This window comes from Bradysia coprophila (genome assembly GCF_014529535.1).
Source record: "Bradysia coprophila strain Holo2 chromosome IV unlocalized genomic scaffold, BU_Bcop_v1 contig_106, whole genome shotgun sequence".
Classification (NCBI taxonomy): Eukaryota; Metazoa; Arthropoda; class Insecta; order Diptera; family Sciaridae; genus Bradysia; species Bradysia coprophila.
In genome coordinates this window covers 5281747-5302436 of record NW_023503372.1, presented here as the reverse complement: position 1 = coordinate 5302436, position 20690 = coordinate 5281747, and the positions used below count along the sequence as shown (strand labels likewise).

Sequence of the window (20690 nt, the reverse complement as noted above, 5' to 3'; positions counted from 1 at the left end):
TTGACTTCCGGTTTCGAATAATTTTGAACTGAAATTAACAGAGCTAGACTAACAATAATGTAAAAATGTATCAATGCTCTCTCGGTTTTTTTTAATTGTCTCCCAAAGACACATGTGCATCTGAAAATTCCATAATTTTTTGTTTCAATGTTACATTGAAAAGGTTTGACAAATTAATTGCTAACTATTTGATTATGTTATCAAAATTCACCCGACAATGCCAGACATATTCGTAATAAAAATCTTCTCATCATCACCATTCGAACAATGCAATTCATTTAAACTACGTACTTCACGTACTACGTACACAACATAATATCGTAATTGCATAGGAAAGAACTTGCGAAATTTTTCATTAACAAATAAAAATTCAATTTGTATGATCCGTCGTGATCATTATCAAAAATGAGCATGCGACAACTATATTATTCTCCCACATAAGTACATACATTATCTCTAATCTGTCGCGAAAAAAAATTATTATTTTTAATCAAACCCATAGGTAGGCATAATATGCTGAATTAGATGAGAGATATAATGTAAGATTCACATTTTATATTCACATATTATATCTACACCATAATCGGTTGATTAAACATTTCAGAGACACTTTAAAATATTTGTTTAAATAAATTATTTCGAAAAGTCGTTGATTAAATCACACTATCTTGCATTTTGATATGAAGAGCGCTTTTTCAAACAGAGAGAAGAAGATGCTTCGGTAATAATTTTCAGTATAGTAGGTAATCAACCGTTTTTCTGTTTATTATAGTTGAAGCGGTATACATGATCGAGCTGGAAAAAAGTCGTCGAGCTCATATCAATTCATACATGCAAACTGATTGTTTGAATATAATTTCATTAATAAAATTTGTATGTGAAAAGTGTTTGGTGGATTGCGAGCGAATTTTGTGTGAAAAAATTTGTGAGCCAGAAAACGTCGGGAAAACAACTTTTTGTTAAAAAGAAAATGAATTTCGGATTTTCGGATAATTAAACGATAAGAAGACTTAAACTCAGACGAAAAGCCAAAAATTCGCATTTCGTTTACGATGTGTCGACAAGTGAGCTTGATTGTGTTGGTCGTGATTTCTCTGAGCAGTTCTACCTTGAGCGAAATATCAAAAAAGCCGAATCGCTTTTTGACTCACATTTTCAATAAATACGGAAGTAATGGAGTGATCAATTTTGAAGTAAGTAGAACATCGAGATGCGTAGCAAGGTCAACAGTCGAGATACGGCTATTTATGCAATCGAGTGATAAGTGGTGTTTTAGGCAATTGTCTGTGCAAAACTGTGCTTTTTGGGAAAACTTTTTTGTTGGGCTTTCTTGAGAGAAACTTTTGATGAATTTGGGCACACTAAATGACTTCGCAGTATAGTTAATTTCAATTGATAATAAACGATTTGTATAGCTCTAATCACACTACAGTTACGACAGTCGTGTCAGACTAGTCATTTAGTTACTTTTCCTTGCATTGTTTTGTTTATTTTTCCATCACTTCAGTCACTAAAGTTTAGTGACATCAGTTCTGTTGAAAATGTGTGTATAATATACACTGTATATGTCGCCTTATATGTCTTCCTCTTTGCGGACAGTTTTGTCAGCTGTTATCGACATTGATAACAGTAACGAGCGATTAGCTCTGTCTGATATAGCCTTGTAAAGCACAATTCATGTTCAGAAACAGATGAAATAATTCATTGAAAATGTTTAGGTCAAAAGAAGTAATAGATTCGATTCGTATCGAAAATTGTGGGACCGTCGTCTGTGAAAGGTTAAACAAATATTTGCAATAATGACGATAATGAGAAAATACAAAACTGTCTTTGCTTAAACAGGAATGAGGTCTATTTCAACCTTTTTGGCAAAGAACGCTATTCAAAGCGAAAAGTTACGTAAGGTCCCTGACCATGATTTGCGGTCAAAAACCTGACCGTGATGCTATGCTTATGTAAATTTACATGTAACATAAATTATACCGCAGATCACGATTCGCTTGGACTGTGGTTTGCGGTATAATTTGTATGACGTTTTAAAATACCTCCAAATAGCGGTGTATATGGAATTTCATATAAAATACCACAAATCACGGACATCATAACGAAAATCTCGATCTTATTAAAATATCAATTGAAGAAATTCTTTAAATATTGACTAATTATGAAGTCAAATGTTCAATCTTCATACTAAAGTTAGCCATTACTCCTGGATATCAAGAAAATGACGTAAAAAGTTAAAAATTGTCACAATACCACAAATCATGGACAGCTTACTCCAATACCAGCAGATTTTTTAAAAACTTTGTATGAATCTCGGTTCGAAGTACTTGATTAGGCTTACGATGTGTATTATGACACACGACCTGTAACCTCGTGTGTCTCTCGATTCTAGAGAGAATAACTATTGACTCATGTTCTGATCTGGTCTGGATGCTCTGGATGATGTCTTTGGCACACGATATTGGTATTGTCATACTCGGCCCAGCCTCGAATGACAATTACACTTCTATTGCCGAAAGAAGCATTTCTCATTCACAAATAACTGTGTTTAGAAAGTAACTCATTATTACTAAGCAGCCTCGATGAAGCGGGTAAATTTTACGACAGAACCACTTTGTCGCATTTTCTCATGCCGCTGTTACCCGCTTCATCGAGGCTGTTTAATTATTACCCATCGGCTGAGTTTGATCGCAAACTAATGATCAATTGTCTTGAAGCAGTTGTCCTCGAATTAAAAATTGTGCAGACTCTCGGTCAACGAGAGCTCTACATTCTTGATTCAATAAAACTCCACGAACTTATAAATGATGTCCTCGAACTTAAAAATTAATTCCGGTTTTTATTGCACCTTACTAGGGCTTGGAGCATTTGATGCACAATTTAGGCCTCGGAGATTTGGAATTTGATCCAGGTCACACGGTTGATCAACATCGTCCGGATGGATTCAAAGTGCCCGACATTGATGTTGTTGAAGAAAGTATACTCACGAGGCAAACTCGAAATGACGACAACTTGATTGATATAACAATAAATGATGATGCTACAAAGTCGAACGATGGGAGAACATCGACTGCTGACAATAAACGTGTACCAAGCGAAACAACGACTGCGGATTATGATAATACGATAACATGGAAGTCTGACGATTTCGAGGATGCTTCCTTTGCGTCTTTGCATAATCCGAAACACGTCCACCATAAACCCCATCCTCACGGTAAGTGTTTATATCATTAGTATCAGCCCAAGTGGACTAAGTCGGGCGGTTTTTTTTAAATTCATTTATTTTATCATTCCTTTATTATAATGTGGGGAATACTATCAGTGAATGTTCTGGCGGATAAAGGGGACAGTCCAACATTTTTCACCTGTTCCATAGCACTGCTACTAGCATTAACATAGAAAATATTTTGAGGATGATGAAATCAAAGAAGGCGCTATATTTGTCTAGTTGCGAAATAAGTATTTGGTGTGAATATGTATACAAAAGTGGATGCTTTTTGACATTTGACTTATGAGCGTTAATGCTGGGAGGGGTGCTATTGTCGGTTATCGATATTATGTGGTCTGAATTAGAAAACGGCTAGGCAGAGTGTATGTTTAGACCGATGAAGTAGAACATTTTGTTTTGATCTGCTAAAATTAACTTCAGTCAAATGAAGTAGCAGATCCGATATGCTTGTCATATCTGTTAGTCATTAGATATTTTATGGATTTATGGTTCTCTTTTTTCAACTCAATTTTTATCAAAATTCTGCAGGTGCACAAGTCTTATCGTTTTTTATGATGCAACGACGGTCATAAAAATGGGAGCAAATAAAGTCTCAGCATCCATAATTGCAAAAACAATAATTTGTTTTCGTCTTAAGCTCTCTAAGCAACAAAAGAATTAAATATTTTTATTGAATCAAATAACAATTTTCATTTGTTTGATGATTAGGCTTCTGATTTCCTTGAATGTGATATTCAAATACTCAAACGAAGGTAAAATTGTTTTGCGATTTAATTGTTTTTTCCATTCCTTAATTAAATATTACACGTCAGATAACGGTACGTCGTTTAAATTAGTATTTGTATTATTCAAATGATGTGTAAACCTCTCGTCAATGTTTTCTTAAGTCTCTGTTGATAAATTTCTATCGCTTTGGAATTGGCTTCGAATGATAAGACAAACCGCAACGAAACCTTACAGTTTGATCTTCACTATATCAAGCGTATCGTAAATTCATTTGTTTTCTATTTTCATTTGTTTTATTGACTCCTCTATCTCTATTATTTGCAGAGAGTGTGCGTTCGTTAACATTGTAATTCGTTGGATGTTTATAAGTATTTTACTAGTAGAATTCACTGTTAATCTGACGATGTTACGATGAACGAAAGATCATCTTTTATGACCATTTATCCTCTATATTATCAAGTTATTTCCCAAACCAAACACAAGCTCTTGAAAATGAAATAAGCGTTCGGAAAACTACGTAGAAATTAATAAAAACCAACTGTAAAGACATTAGTGTCCAACAGTGCCTATTCTTGACGAAACTGAAACCCCAATTAAAGTTCCTTGGATCCTTACTCCCTATTACCCTAGTTTTCCTGCCTCTATCAGTGAAACTTCCTGGTTTTCATTACGATTAGACGCTTGCCATCTAAAGATGGAAGATCTTGGATTTCATAATACCCGAAGGTGCAAACAGTCCCGGACTGGCACATCGGACAGAAGATTAGGGGCGAAGCACATCAGCATACTGAAACATACATCGGCATACCAGTCTGGATGCAAAACCTGAGGTTGGTGTAAAGTGGACAATCCCTAAGGAAATGTACATGAGTCTCAACTGCCAGACCACAAGAACATATAGACCGATCTATTCGGTAGAGATGAACGTTAAGCTTGCAGTGGTTCGTAATTGCACCAATTACTCGGCTTAATTCCGATCTTTAACTTGTTAGGTAGATTCTTACAAAATCTTTTACTTCATTAATTACAACATGTACCTTACTGTATAATACCGCCTCAGACAGTGAATGTCGCTCATTTTTGTCGTCGCTATTAATAACAAATGAGTCTGTCGATGGAAAGCCGATGATACAGCCTCGACGGTCGTCTGCATGTACCAGTACCTCAGCTAACATCATGTCCCTTTATTTTTCTAATTGCAGATCATGGTGCAATATCTACGCTTCACAAATCATGCCTATCTCCTAGTGCAATGCTACGAATCGTTATTAACGATCAACGATCGAATAGTGGCGGCAATCAGCTGAACTATCACGTTCATCAAGAGGAGCCACAAATGCACCACCAGCATCGACGCTCGGCCGATATCGATGAGCATAGCCAAGAGAACGAATCATACGACGAATTTGTAACAAACATCAAAATTACGCCGAATATGTTCTTGAACATGTGTCCAGCTTTATTGGTTCAGATCGAACAGGGCGCATGTTCGGAAGTTACCAAAGTGGAACTCGGAAAGGAGGATAAAGCCTTCGCAATGGGTAAGCAATTGATTGATTGCCTTGATGTTCAACCATAAATATCTCTGATTTTAGCTTGGGTATACGCCACGGTATCTATAGCTATAATATCCCTTTGCGGCCTTGTTGGTATCGCCATAGTACCCCTAGCGAAATCAATAGCTTATGAGGAAATTTTGCGATTCTTAATTGCACTAGCAATTGGTACCTTGTGCGGAGATGCTCTGATGGTTCGTTCTACCGTGAATGTGATTACTTTATCGTATTGACGTTGTTTACTTTAGCATTTACTGCCACATTCCCTAACACCTCACCTTGATCATGGAGATGTGACTCCACTGTTTTCCGATGGAAATGCTGACAATGACCCAGTTTGGCTCTGTAGTTGTGCCTTTATGAGCGCGTTGTTTATGTACTCATTGGAATTGTTGTTGCCACTTTTGAACGGTGGTAAAACTCATTCGCATAGTCACGGTCACGGCCATGGTCACAGCCATAGCAACGAGCAGCCGAATGTGGCGAGGTATGTTGTTCGTGATGACGATGCCGAAGTGGTGGATATGACTCCTTCAAGACCAGCTGAAGAGAATAAAGAGTTAAACAGAATGATCGACGACTCGAAAATACAGAAACGGTCGTCTTTGAGTCCGGTAGCATTTATGGTTGTCTTAGGCGATGGCTTACATAATCTGACGGATGGTATGGCGATAGGTATGACCAATAAAATATTCGAAAACAATGTGAGAGAGACACTCAATTCCACGAATCAATAGGTGCCGCATTCGGTATGGATCCGGTAACTGGAATGGCAACAGCTTTTGCTGTTCTGTGCCATGAGCTTCCGCATGAGCTGGGCGACTTTGCGTTGCTATTGCAGACTGGAGTTAGCATTAAAAGGGCGATGTTTCTGAACGTTGTGTCGTCGGTGTTAAGTGTGATCGGAATGATCGTCGGACTTGTGATAGCTGGCATTCATTCGGGATTCGTACGATGGATTTATGCTGGCACAGCCGGTACATTTTTGTATATTGCCTTTGCGGACTTGATGCCGGAATTGGGCCGGAACGCCAGTGATAAAACTTTGAAAAATTCAATTTTGCAAATCAGTGGCATACTGGCCGGTGGTGCTGTTATGCTGGCTATAGCGCTGTACGAAGATCGGCTCAGGATACTGTTTGAATAGCGTGCCGAGTGTTCCGTTGCATTTCAAACGTCAGTATTTATGTACATTTTTAAGAAAATATTTTTACTCAATGGCCTCAATTATACAATAAGGAGAAAGAACAAAAACCCGGCCTTTCCTTCACAGTGGCACTTGCGCTTAACCAATAAATTTCTTCTTCGAATACCAACAAAATAAAAAAAAATAAAAAAAAGGAATGAGAGATCACCGACCAATGTAAACCGCATGATATGATCATGTCCACCTCACCACCTCAATGATTGTTACGACTTCTTGCGTCTGGACCATCTGTCATCGATTAATGTCTCCTGTTTCTGACTCTCAGGAGTCGGAACGAATCTCGGATTCCAAAATTCGGGATCCGTATCCTCTCTTACCGGATATCGTTGGATGCATGTGTCGACCATTTTCAATTTTTCTGATAATTTCAATCTTGGATTGGAATCCATGAACTGCGGGCAGAAATAAATTTGTCAAATTAGCAATCTAATCTGGTTGATAGACACAGCACTACCGTACTGCATTACGGACATGATACTCGTGTCTAGGTGACTCTAATACAATACTAGTAACACCAAAAGGGATTTCGAGTCGAGGCGGGGCGGTTAAAAAACAAATTTTCTATCGAATCACAACGGAATGACCTTCAACAACAACGAAACCAACTTACCACTTCGCACCTTCTGCAGGACAGTCTATGATTGGCAATCGATTTCTCATCGTCGCTAATTTTCAGTTTGCCTGCCAGCGTTTCTACCGCCTGTAGCTTCAGATCCAATCTCTCGCAATACGTTTCCGAACAATCCTCGAACAGGGGCTGCGATTCCTGGATTACAATAACTTCTGCTTGTTGGCCGGACAATGCTACCACGCTAGATCCACCGGATCCAGATGGCAACGGATTGTTATCGGTTGTAGCTTTACCGGTAGTCTTCGGTTGTCCGGTTAGTGGTTCCAATTTTATGTTCGGCGGTGATGTTGACGATTTATTGATTGATTTCGCATCGGATTTGAAACTGAAGACATTCTCGTCGTCACTGTCTCTCGAGGTATTGACACATGCTCTGGAATTAGGATCGGTAAATATCATTACGTCGTTGAGTTTTAGGATTCGACTTACTCTAAACGTTGCTGACGAAGAAATTTACTCTTGACATCGGGAACTGGGTTACGCGGTGTACCATCGAAAAACGTCTCGGCACATGACTGATGAAATAGAACGAAACGTTTGCTATGCTCAGAATCAGGTGTCATTTGAAGAATTACTTACATCAACAGTGGTCTCCTTAACTGGTTTCTTAGCGAAGTCCAATAGAGATTGTTTGAATGGTTTCGAGAGTGATAAGCGTGACACACCTTTGGGACTTTTCGCTGTAATGAATCCGGATCGGGTGACTCGACTCGGAGATGTCAACACATTTGACAGCCATTTGCCAGGTGGTTTAGGACGGTTTTCCTTACCCAAATTGGATTGATTCTGGACACTCCTCAGTGGTGAGGTTGGACTTCTTTCCACTTTGATATCTTTTGCATCGAGTAGTAGTCCATCCTTAGAGTCTTTCGAGTCATTCAGCTTTTCCTCTTTAATTTCAATCCGTTTATTTGGTGACCTGAACGTCAAAACCTTCTTCATAACATTCTTCCGCGTCATGTCCACCTTCGGTGTGGATTCAATGACACAGTCCTCTTGACAACTGGATATATCCTGAATAGCTTCGTTCAGGGGATCATTGGACGCTACCGAATCATTGATAACGGATTCATCAGTTTTTCGCCGTTTGTGTGACAGATTGGCAGGTACAAGCAGCGGATCAAGCGATGTCATCGCACTGGAAGCATAAAACAACAAACGTTATTTCGGCGATTCACACAGTCCGAAATACACGAACAACCTTGCACTTTTCAGTTGAACGTTCTCCAAGCTTATCTGTTCATATCGCGTCATAATATCTGAAATCGACAATATTGTATTTGTACTGACTTTGCAGTTATAGACAACTTACGTTCGTAAGCATTGCAAAGTTTTTCGGTATATTTGAAAATCTGTTGCGTGAAATGTCGGATATCTTTAACATCGACAATGCTAGTCAATGCCGTAGGTGATGGCTGATGCATTGTGTTTGAACTTAAGCTAAACTTTGATGGCAAAATAAGAAGTAAATATTCGCGTCGCAAAATATAAACAATGAAACTACATCTGCACAGTTCAACTGTGACATTTGCGTACAAAATCATTGAAGTTGGTTGCGTTTCGACTCTGCTTATGCAAGCAGGTAATGCAGTCACTGTAGGGTGGTACGTTAGGAATGTCGGATAGTTCAAATATTTATGTTGCATTTATCGCTTTGTTGAAGGCTGCAACAAATAGATTAAGGAATTTGTTCATGCAGCATCCGTTTGACAAGTGGATCGTCACCGTGCTGTTGTGAAATTCAAGGTTACACAGATTGCTTGGTGAAAAAGGCCTTCTCCCTGCACAAATTTAAGGCTTTGGACAGTATTTGACACTACAATATTTGCAACATGAAAAAACTAAATTTTAAAACCTCTTGAAACCCCGTGCTTCCATCTACGTAATAAACACATACTAGACGAGGAATCTTAGTGATTGACAGCGAAAAATGACGTCATTTTTACCAAAAAATCTCTCTCGGCGATCCAACAATAATGAAATATATGACCTATGCATTCATGCACTGCTACTAGCACGAACATAGAAAATATTCGGAGGCTGATGAAATCACAGTAGGCACTGCGTTTATGTTATACAGATAGATGACTTGTTTTCGTTGAATGAGTTAAAAAACACAATACAAACAATCCTAAGCGGTGGCTCGTATCACTAAATCCTCCAAATTTGACACTTGTCAATTCAGTGTTCATGGTAGTAGCAGGGCTGTGATTCATGCCTTAACGAAGTCCAAAACTTACTGAAAACCACGCTCATGTACATTTTTGATCTCATGAAAGTTTGAGCATTAATTTGGAGGCCATCTGCTAACATCAAGAACACGTTTTTCTTGTTTAAGTTCATTGTTTTATTGTACCTTGTTCCACATACCCAAGTGCATTTATAAATAGAGAAGTTGGTGACACGTCATTGAATAATTTTGGTTCAATTGCAGCTTTGATGATATAAAGCATAGCACTGCTTCTAGCATTAAAATATTTGAAGGATGACGGTTTCAGCATAGCAAAAATATTTTCACGAATTTTCTCAAATTTTCGTTATTTTCTCAAATCTTCACAAAAAACTTTTCGGTAAAAAAATATAGACACTGCAGCATAGGCTTTGCATTCATTTCGTTAAAGTTATACTTTTATTTCTTGATGTGACATAATAGATACAACAGCTGCAAGTGTTGTATTAGTTATTTATGACACCGAGTTGCGAAGTACTTTATTACTTTTATTAGGCTCTAGATGTGAGGCCGCAGGCCGTGTGTTATAATACACATCGTGAGACTAATCAAGTACTTTGCGATGAGATTCATACAACGTTTTTCGCAACAGAGTGATCCAAAGTTCGCAGTTTTCGAAAGTTATGACATAACTTTACCGGTTACTGTGACTTGTCGACTTAAGGCACCCTGAAAATCAGTAAAGGAGTCGAGGAATACCTCCAAATAAATTTCTAAAAATTTTAAATTTTTTAAATTTTATTCGGAGGTAACCCTCGACTCCTTTACTACGATCCAGGGTGTCTAAAGTTCCAGCGTGCGCATGATTCTGCAATATCGAGTTACATAAAAAAAATTGAAAGCTTTTTGACATTTGACAAACGAGTGTTAATGCTAGGAGTAGTGCTGTGTTTGTGTTCCAAGTTTTCCTAAAATCGTTCGTTGCTAAGTTCGTTTGTTTTTATTTATATAAAAATGTTGACCGATGGCAGCACGGATTTATAGTAAGGGAGAGTATAATAAAGGTCTACCACTTTCCACGATCTTTTTAGAATCTGCACTACCGTATAAAGACCGCTAACCGATGACCTATTATGTCTTCCATCAAGCATCTTCTTCTTATTCCTATTAGAAAAAATAGCTCTCTGATTATTACGTTGCTCAATATTTTGGCCGAGGTCTGTTCACGGAACATACATTTCAAATTAGGCCGGGGAAAAGATATATTTCGATTGTATTGCCAGAGATAATTTTATTTTAGTGAATCTTATAGATAAACATCAAATAATTGAAAGATAATCTAATGGAACCACAAATTTCAACGACCCACTAAAGTGGTTAGTACTTTGAAATCGATTAATGCTCCACATTGTGGCCATTTCCCATTATTTCTGGGGCAAAAGTTTGATGATCCAAAAATATAGTGCACTCCTCCAACCTGACAAGACCAGAAGGACGAATCAAATTTGTAAAATTCTCTCACACATAAGCAGTCCGGACCAATTCCAATACTATCGAATGGACACAACCGCCCAATTCCGCTTTTACATGCAAAGTCACTATCATCGTAGTAATATCCACTATCACATCTACAATTCGGTCGAATGCCCGAGCTATTTTCGGGACATTTACGATAGCATTCATTGATGTATGGACTGAATGCCAAACGTTCATCGTCACATTTACACTCTGGATACAGACCGGTAGCATCAGCTGGACACTCAATACATTTTCGGAGAGTCTGACTGAAATAGCCATTTTCGCATTTACAATGTGGATAAACTCCCGCACTTCTTTCAGGGCATCCTACACAAATGTTGGCTTGCCCGTACAAGTGGAAATTCGACTGTGCCGGATGTTTACAATCACAAATCACATATTTTTCAGCTGCAAGGCAATTACCTGGACTTATGTTACACGGATTCAAATCCCTTACGTATGTACTGTTCTGATCTACACAAACGCAGTTTGGATACACGCCATCACTTTCGTCTGGACATCTCTGGCATGATTTGTTTATGTCATCGAAAGTGAATCCCTCCGCACAGTTGCAATGCGGGTAGTAACCTATGCTTCCGTATGGACACTGGCACAAGTTGGTTATTTCGTTGTAGATTGTAGTGCCTTCGCACGTACAATTGGGGTATTCACCATTAAACGGACATTTAGGTTTAGATTCTTTACACTCATTGTTATGACTGGTATAAATGGCACTATCACTATCGCAATTACAATCCGGATATTGACCGGTACTGTCTTCGGGACAGGCAATGCATCTGAACAATTCCTTACTGAAAGTGTCACCATCGGAATCACAGTTGCATTTGGGCCAATAGCCGCTGCTATTTTCCGGACAAACTCGAAAACATTCGTTTAAAGTGGCGCTGTAACCGAAGTTCTTCTTCTCACAGACGCAGTTCGGATAGATTCCAACGCTTTCATTTACTGGACATTCAGGATTTGGACAAGTGTTTGTTTCATTGTCGTAGGCTGGTCCGTGTTTGCATCGACAGTGTGGGTAATAGCCGTTGCTGATTTTAGGACATTCCAATTCTTCGGTCGCAGCACCAAACCTCAGGATGTAGTAACAAATGAAAAGCGCGAGTAAAGTCCGCTTTAAAACAAAAAATGTGAAGGTTTTGAGAGAAGTTTTGTAGAAAAAATTGAATTACCATTCTACCCAACCTACTCGTTCAACGACAGCAACGATTCTGAGTAAGAAAAGGTCTGAATCATATATAAACGTGAAAAGACTCTCGATGTAGTTTAGAAAGAAAACTTGTCGTACCTGCAAAAACAATTTGGGAATTTTGTCTACTGATTTCATTTGTATTGTTCATTGCGCTCCACACCACAAGTCGACGCATAATTGGATCGAATGTTACTTTGCAACTTTGTTTGGCTTTTGATGTTGTCACAAGAAACTCCTGGTTGGCTCCTGATAGATATGCTAGTTTGAAAGTTTCTGTCAGATCACTGGAATGGTGCTCGTTGCAAAGTTAAAAGTTGGTACGGGTATCGCAGATCTCTTATGGATCAAGAAGAGTATAATATTCTTCGTGATTCATCGATGGTATAAAGAGATTCGTGAAGAGATAATTATCAAGGCTGTTTGATGTTCACTACGAATCAATGTCGTGATGAGGACTTTGACATCTTTGGATTTTACAATACTCTCTCTTGCTAGAGAGTGTTGGTTTTTATGTTGGATCTCACAGAGCCCGAAGAAAATCGGTATTTCACAATCGTTTCAAGTAATGCTAGTGCTATTTCAACTGTTCAAACATTTACCATATTTTTAGTCATAAAATACCTATACTCTTTATGAAGGGCTGCCACAGACCTGCATTCCTACAACATTTCAACTTTTAGGCAAATGCTCCAGCTATCACAGAAAACCTGTTTCCACGACCACTTGACACGCTGTAGCTTTTTCACGTGTTCACTACGAAAATGGGAAACTAACCGAAAAAGTAAGAGATACCTATTTCCTTGAATTGAAAGACGATTCAAACGAGCTATAGCTCGGTTTTGGCGATATCACTCTTAATTACTAACACCAGGAGAAATAGGAAATTCCACCTTGAGCGAATTGCGGTCCTAAAAATTGTTCAACGAAATTTTGGTACTTGCCTGTCAACGAAAAAAAAGATATTTCAGTAGATATTTGACTTTTAATTTTTGCATACGAATACTTAGAGAAATCATGCCTATAGTGCAGTACGTGCTAATATAAAAAGGGGTATGGTTTTCAATGCGCTATTTGTTCGGACGATCAAACTTCTAATTTTAGCGGAAATATGCTTACAGAACCTTAAACAATGATAACACGTATGAAAATTTGGAAGCTTTTTGACATTTGACAAACCAGTGTTAATGCTAGGAGCAATGCTATGCCTCTAGTTTTCCTACAATGGCTCGTTCCATGTTCGTTTGTTTTTATTTGCTTTATAAAAATTGTTGATTAACAGCAGCCCGGAATCACAATCAGATAGAATAATAAAAGTCTACCACTCTCCACGATCTTGTTTGAATCTTCACTTCCGTATAAAGATCACTAAACGACATATCTCCCAGCAAGGAGGTCAATATCTATTTACGGAAGTACATTTCAAACTAGGCCGGGGAAATGGGGCATCCCGATTTTATTGCCAATAATAGTGAATCGTTTTAGATTAACATCAAAGTCGTGAACGCTTACCTAGTATATTCTATTCATAATCGACTAATGCTCCACATTGTGGCCATTTGCCATCATCGTAGTAATATCCACTATCTATCTACTATCTACTAACTATGTGGGACTTTTGTCTATTGTTTATGTGCTTGGGTGGCTATCAAGTCTCAGGTGATTACTTTCAGATGCTTAAAATCTTGCTCTCTGCAAAGGTAGAAGTTGGTACGGGTATCGCATCGCTGGTCATGGTAACGAGGTACATGAAGACATAATTATCAAGGTCATTTGTTAACTAGTGGTTGTTATGAGGACTTTGATGTCTTTGGGTTTTGTATCGGATCCAATACCAGAGCCGGATTAAGACTCCGGGCGTCACTGGGCTATTTGTTTTTCAGCACTAAGCAAAGACATATCGTTGAAATCCTCCAAGCAAGACTTACTGTATTCTTATGTTTTAAGCTCTCTCATTACTTACTTGGCTTGATATTTTCGTAAAGTTCTATTTACGGAAGTTCATTTCAAATTAAGCCGAGGAAAAGGGCAACGGAAGAATCGTACAAAAGCCACTGGATTGCTGGTCCAGTGCTGAAACCAGGGGCTATTTGGTTGAATTTTCAGCAAATTTTGGCGAATTTGGAGAATTTGACGAATTTTGGCGAATTTTGACGAATTTTGGCGAATGTTGACGAATTTTGGCGATTTTTTGTGAATTTATACATGATTTTAAGAAATTTCAAAGAATCTTAGAACCTAGTTACATATTTTTGGCCAAGACATTCCAGAAATCTATTTTTAACCGGGAAGCCATGATGGCTTTTTTTTTTGGAAAAACGATGAAAAATGTCCTAATTTTGTGAATTTTACATATATTTGTGAATTTGGTAGATTCTTGCATATTGTTGTTATGCTATATCACAAAACTAGCAAAATATTTCAAAAAACATAAATTTGGAAGAAAATTTTCAAAATTTGAATTTTTTAATTTGGGAGAATTTCGGCGAATTTCGACGAATTTTGGTGAATTTTGGCGAATTTCGGCAAATTAATTCAACTTAATAGCCCCTGGCTGAAACCCTAGTACAACACACCATAGTTGCGCTTTTTAATTATAATTTTATTGATTTTCATCCAACTGAGCTAGCTAGTACTTTAAAATCGATTAATGTACCACATTGTGGCAAAGAATTTAAACTCAACTGTGATAAAATTAAAGACATTTCTGAAATGGTGCTAATTAAGACGATTTTCATCATCAATAATCATATATATAATTGACCTAGTCATAAATTTTGACATAAAATTAGTTAGTAAAAACAACGTGATGTTAGTAGTATGATTGTCTTAGGATAGATCGGTACGCTGTGTGACATAGCAACCTTGGATATCAGGGCAGCACCTTTATTTTTGTATTTTTATGCTCGAATAAACGTTTTCTTTCTTCTACCTTTGTGGCAAAAGTTTAATATCTCAATTGCATCCGATGATGAACACCACCAATTGGTTAAATCAAATTGGTGAAATTCTCTCACACATAAGCAGTCCGGACCAATTCCAATACTATCGAATGGACACATCCGCCCAATTCCGCTTTTACATGCAAAATCATCATCATCGTAGTAATATCCACTACCACATCCACACTTCGGTCGAATTCCCGAGCTATCTTCTGGACATTTACGATAGCATTCATTGATGTACGGACTGAATGCCAAACGTTCATCGTCGCATTTACACTCTGGATAGAGACCAGTAGCATCAGCTGGACACTCAATACATTTTTGGAAAGTCTGACTGAAATAGCCATTGTCACACTTGCAATGTGGATAAACGCCCGCACTTTTTTCGGGGCATTTCTCACAAATGTTGTTTTCCTGAACATACTGGAACGGTTGTTCGCAATCACAATTCGGATATTTTCCAGTGCTATTAGCTGGACATGTGTAACACGAATTCCACTTTTCGGCGTACGTGCTGTTCCGATCTACACAAACGCAGTTCGGGTACACGCCAACACTATCGTCTGGACATCTCTCGCCCGACTTCTTTATTTCATCGAAAATGTATCCCTCCTTACAGTCACAATTCGGGTAATTACCAACACCTCTGAAAGGACACTGGCACTTGTCGGTTAACTTGTTGTAGATTGCGATACCTTCGCAGGTGCAATTCGGGTATTTGCCATTATGCGGACATTGTTTAGGCTCGTTACAGACATTGTCAAAACGGTTGTAAGTGGCGCCATCACCCTCACAATTACAATCGGGATATTGGCCGGTACTGTTTTCGGTACAAGCGATGCATTCGAACAATTCCTTACTGAAAGTATGACCATCGGAATCACAGTTGCATTTGGGCCAATAGCCGCTGCTATTTTCCGGACAAACTCGAAAACATTCGTTGAAAGTGGCGCTGTAGTCGAAGTTTTTCTCCTTACACACGCAGTTCGGATAGATTCCAACGCTCTCATTTACGGGACATTCAGGATTTGGACAAGTGTTTGTTTTATTGTCGTAGGCTGGTCCGTGTTTGCATCGACAGTTTGGGTAATAATATCCGTCACTGATTTTAGGACATTCAGGTCTTTCGTTCGCCGCACCAATACTCAGGATGTAGTAACAAATGATAAGCGCGAGGGAAGTCGGCTTTAAAACAAAAATTGAACGAAAAATGTGAAAATTTTGCCAAGAATTTTGTATAAGAAATATGAAATTACCATTCTGCCCAACCTACTCGTCCAACGACAGCAATGATTCTGAGTAACAAAACGTCTGAATCATACAAAAACATATCGAGTCTTGCTCTAGTTGTAATTGGAATTAAATAATTGAAATAAAAACTTGTCGCACCTTCAAAAACTACGTATGGGGCTTTTGTCCACTGATTTCATTTGTATTGTACATATGTGTACATTGCGCTCCATATTACCAGACCAGGTCGGAACCTCTGTGCTTGGTTGTTCACATTTTAATAAGAAACTCCTGGTAAGGTATTGATGGCTTAGCTATCAAGTGATTACTTTCAGATGCTTAAATGTTGCTCTGTGCAAAGTTAAAAGTTGGTACGGGTATCGCATCGCAGGTCCTATATGAATCACGAAGAGTACCATCATTGATGGTAAGAAGAGATAATTATCAAGGTCATTTGTTAACTATAAGAACCAGTGGTTGTTATGAGGACTTTGACGTCTTTAGGTTTTATATCAGATCCCAACACAAGTAATGTCAAATTTGGAAGCTTTAGTGATAAGAGCTACCGCTTAGGATTGTTTTTACTCTATGCCCTTTAAATGTACTCCAAATTTGACATCGCACATTTGAGTGGTAATGCTTCGAGCTAGATGGCTGTGTTTCTACACATACCGAAATTCAACGTACCGGTTGTCTCACGTTAAAAATTATAACTTTCATTGGTAGAGAATCACCCGATAATTTGAGTTGAAAAAAATGAGTGTGGACTCACACAACTTTTAAAATTTAATGAAACAAACCCAAAACTAACTGAAAACAATGCTCTACGTACATACATTGTGATGTCACGAAATTTACCTTTGAAAACTTTGAACAATCTCCTCAGTGACATCATTGTAGATACTTACGAGTTTACTTGTGACAAAACTATTACCGATGATTGTACGACACAGTCGAATAATTTTGAGGCCATTTTTAAACAACAAGAACATGTTTTTCTTGTCTCAGTTCTCTTTCTACTTTTTTTTAAATTTCATCTTTAGACCCAAGTGCGGTATCAATAAAGAACACCGTACAAAGTCATTGAAAAATTCTGGTTCAATTGCAGTTGTGATGATCTTTAGCAGAGCACTGCTTCCAGCATTAAAATATTTATCTGCCTAGAACGATAATCTCGATGTTATCCCTATAGGGAAAATTTGTTTATCTCGACAGATATAATAGCGTATATCCTAATAAGTGCAGTGCACATGTATGAAAATTTGGAAGCTTTTTGACATCTGACAAACGAGTGTTAATGCTAGGACCAGTGCAATGTCTCTAGTATTCCTACAATCGTTCGTTGCGTGTTCGTTTGTTTTTATTTGCTATATAAAAATTGTTGATTGACAGCAACCCGGAATCACAGTCAGATAGAATAATAAAAGTCTACCACTTTCCACGATCTTTTTTGAATCTTCACTTCCGTATAAAGATCACTAAACGACATATCTCCCAGCAAGCCTCAATTATTCTTCCGAGAAAGTTAGACCTCTCGTTACGTTGCTCAGTTTTTTGGTCTGTTTACAGAAGTACATTTCAAACTAGGCCGGGGAAACGGAGCATCCCGATTTTATTGCCAATAATAATTTTATTTTAGTGAATCGTTATAGATGAACATCAAAGTCGTGAAAGCTTACCTAAGTGGTTAGTATATTCTATTCATAATCGACTAATGCTCCACATTGCGGCCATTTGCCATTTTTTCTGGGACATAAGTGTGACGAAGCATAAATACGCTGAAAGGTCTGACAAGACCAGAAGGATGAATCGAATTCGTGATATTCTTTTACACATAAGCAGTCCGGACCAATTCCAATACTATCGAATGGACACATCCGCCCAATTCCGCTTTTACATGCAAAGTCACTATCATCGTAGTAATATCCACTATCACATCTACAATTCGGTCGAATGCCCGAGCTATTTTCGGGACATTTACGATAGCACTCATTGATGTACGGACTGAATGCCAAACGTTCATCGTCACATTTACACTCTGGATACAGACCGGTAGTATCAGCTGGACACTCAATACATTTTCGCATAGTCTGACTGAAATAGCCATTGTCACACTTGCAATGTGGATAAACTCCTGTACTTTTTTCGGGGCAACCCGCACAAATGTTGAATTTCTGAAGATACTGGAATGGATGTTCGCAATCACAATTCGGATATTTTCCAGTGCTATTAGCTGGACATGTGTAACACGAATTCGAATCCCTCACGTACGTACTGTTTTCGTTTACACAAACGCAGTCTGGATAAACGGGAACTTTTTTGTCTGGACCGAGGCGGGGACATCTCCGGCAAGACTTGGTTATTTCATCGAAAGTGAATCCCTTCGCACAATCGCAATTCGGGTAAACACCTATACCATCGAAAGGACACTGGCACTTGTTGGTAAAATCGTTGTAGATTGTGTTAACTTCGCATGTGCAATTCGGGTATTTGCCATTATGCGGACATTGTTTAGTCTCGTTACAGACATTGGCAAAACGGTTGTAAGTGGCGCCATCACCCTCACAATTACAATCGGGATATTGACCGGTACTGTTTTCGGGACAAGCGTTGCATTCGAACAATTTCTTACTGAAAGTATGACCATCGGAATCACAGTTGCATTTGGGCCAAAAGCCGTTGCTATTTTTCGGACAAACTCGAAAACATTCGTTTAAAATGGCGTTATAACCGAAGTTTTCCTCTTGGCACACACAGTTAGGATAGATTCCTAAGCTCTTATTTACTGGACATTCAGGATTAGATTCTTTACAGAAATTGACTAGCTTGTTATAAATGGCGCTATCACTTTTGCAATTACAATCCGGATATTGACCGGTACTGTCTTGGGGACAAGTACTGCATTTGAACAATTCCTCACTGAAAATGTCACCATAGAAGTCGCAGTGGCATTTGGGCCAATAACCGCGATTTTCCGGACAAACTCGAGAGCATTCGTTGAAAGTGACACTGTAACGGAAGTTTTCCTCTTGGCACACACAGTGCGGATAGATTCCAAAGCTCTCATTTACTGGACATTCAGGATTTGGACAAGTGTTTGTTTCATTGTCGTAGGCTGGACCGTGTTTGCATCGACAGTCTGGGTAATATCCGTCACTGATTTCAGGACATTCCAGTTCTTCGTTCGCAGCACCAATGCACAGGATGTAGTAACAAATGATAAGGGCGAGTAAAGTCCACTTTAAAACCAAAATTGAACGAAAAATGTGAAGATATTGATAGGAATTTTGTAGAAAAAATCGAATTACCATTCTACCCGACCTACTCGTTCAACGACAGCAACGATTCTGAGTAAGAAAAGGTCTGAATCATATATAAACGTGAAAAGACTCTCAATGCAATTTAGAAAGAAAACTTGTCGCACCTGCTAAAACAATTTGGGAATTTTGTCTACTGATTTCATTTGTATTGTTCATTGCGTTTAACATTTAACAAAGTCGAATCGACACATAAATGGATCGAATGTTACTTTGCAACTTTGTTTGGTTATTGATGTTTTCACAAGAAAGTCCTGGTTGGCTCCTGATGGAAATGCTAGTTTGAAAAATTCTGTCAGATCACTGGAATGTTGTTCATTACAAACTTAAAAGTTGGTACGGGTATCGCAGATCTCCCGTGGATCACGAAGAGTATAATATTCTTCGTGATTCATCGATGGTATAAAGAGATTCGCGAAGAGATAATTATCAAGGCTGTTTGATGTTAACTAAGAATCAATGTTGTTATGAGGACTTTGACATCTTTGTATTGGGTTTTATGTTGGATCGAACAGAGAGCGAAGAAAATCGGTATTTGGAAATGAAGTAAAAAGATTTTACTGTGCATTCTGAACCACATAATATTCAATTACAAAAAAGAGTTCAGATAAGATTTATATGAAGAAAAAAAATCGGGAAAAATTCGGAAAATGCCTATGAAACAGCCAAAGCCCCTCTAATCGCCATTTTTTACTTTTGGGGACCCTTAGCAAGCATACACAACTCAATACGTCACACGGAAAAGTACATTCGGCTCTTATATTATCCTTTCTACGTAATAGTTGTGACACAATCCATTACATAACTCAGGATAAAAATGAAATGTATAGTTTTCGTGTGTTTATTGACTATGGCTCGCCTTGGGTCAACGAAATGCACACGTCAACTTTGCCCTACTATGCACAAAATACTTCGGCTATAATGCGTTGGAATTTTTTGTCAATTTTT

The 20690-nt window shown here is 38.3% G+C and overlaps 5 protein-coding genes across 5 annotated transcripts; 1 reads left to right on the top strand and 4 right to left on the bottom strand.

The window, feature by feature from the left end:
• The first annotated feature begins 662 nt into the window (after positions 1–662).
• On the top strand, positions 663–6757 carry LOC119070687 (zinc transporter ZIP6). The gene is made up of 6 exons (XM_037175138.1): positions 663–1193; positions 2860–3217; positions 5161–5499; positions 5554–5708; positions 5763–6189; positions 6252–6757. Exons 1-6 carry the CDS (start codon positions 1053–1055, stop codon positions 6659–6661), a joined length of 1830 nt encoding a protein of 609 aa, XP_037031033.1. The 5' UTR covers positions 663–1052; the 3' UTR covers positions 6662–6757.
• Positions 6704–8883, bottom strand: LOC119070689. The gene is made up of 6 exons (XM_037175140.1): positions 8665–8883; positions 8554–8611; positions 7932–8490; positions 7782–7867; positions 7332–7725; positions 6704–7113 (listed from the first exon to the last, which is right to left on the bottom strand). The coding sequence occupies exons 1-6, from the start codon at positions 8774–8776 to the stop codon at positions 6925–6927; spliced, it is 1398 nt and encodes a 465-aa protein (XP_037031035.1). The 5' UTR covers positions 8777–8883; the 3' UTR covers positions 6704–6924.
• Positions 8884–10778: 1895 nt separating this feature from the next.
• LOC119070690 (cell death abnormality protein 1-like) lies at positions 10779–12294 on the bottom strand. The gene is made up of 2 exons (XM_037175141.1): positions 12234–12294; positions 10779–12175 (listed from the first exon to the last, which is right to left on the bottom strand). The coding sequence occupies exons 1-2, from the start codon at positions 12234–12236 to the stop codon at positions 10880–10882; spliced, it is 1299 nt and encodes a 432-aa protein (XP_037031036.1). The 5' UTR covers positions 12237–12294; the 3' UTR covers positions 10779–10879.
• A 2676-nt stretch (positions 12295–14970) lies between these two features.
• Positions 14971–16579, bottom strand: LOC119070691 (multiple epidermal growth factor-like domains protein 6). Its single transcript, XM_037175143.1, has 2 exons — positions 16452–16579; positions 14971–16380 (listed from the first exon to the last, which is right to left on the bottom strand). Exons 1-2 carry the CDS (start codon positions 16452–16454, stop codon positions 15151–15153), a joined length of 1233 nt encoding a protein of 410 aa, XP_037031038.1. The 5' UTR covers positions 16455–16579; the 3' UTR covers positions 14971–15150.
• Positions 16580–18019: 1440 nt separating this feature from the next.
• On the bottom strand, positions 18020–19780 carry LOC119070688 (balbiani ring protein 3-like). The gene is made up of 2 exons (XM_037175139.1): positions 19734–19780; positions 18020–19664 (listed from the first exon to the last, which is right to left on the bottom strand). Exons 1-2 carry the CDS (start codon positions 19734–19736, stop codon positions 18123–18125), a joined length of 1545 nt encoding a protein of 514 aa, XP_037031034.1. The 5' UTR covers positions 19737–19780; the 3' UTR covers positions 18020–18122.
• Between the last annotated feature and the right edge of the window lie 910 nt (positions 19781–20690).

Bases quoted from the DNA above. Each gene is read 5' to 3' on its own strand.
- LOC119070687 (XM_037175138.1), top strand. From the start codon at position 1,053: ATGTGTCGACAAGTGAGCTTGATTGTGTTGGTCGTGATTTCTCTGAGC. The intron at 3,218-5,160 runs GTAAGTGTTTAT...TTCTAATTGCAG, and splicing joins CCATAAACCCCATCCTCACG to ATCATGGTGCAATATCTACG. The intron at 6,190-6,251 runs GTATGACCAATA...ACGAATCAATAG, and splicing joins GACGGATGGTATGGCGATAG to GTGCCGCATTCGGTATGGAT.
- LOC119070689 (XM_037175140.1), bottom strand. From the start codon at position 8,776: ATGCATCAGCCATCACCTACGGCATTGACTAGCATTGTCGATGTTAAA. The intron at 7,726-7,781 runs GTAAGTCGAATC...TCCTAATTCCAG, and splicing joins CTTCGTCAGCAACGTTTAGA to AGCATGTGTCAATACCTCGA. The intron at 7,114-7,331 runs GTAAGTTGGTTT...TTCTGCCCGCAG, and splicing joins CCTGCAGAAGGTGCGAAGTG to TTCATGGATTCCAATCCAAG.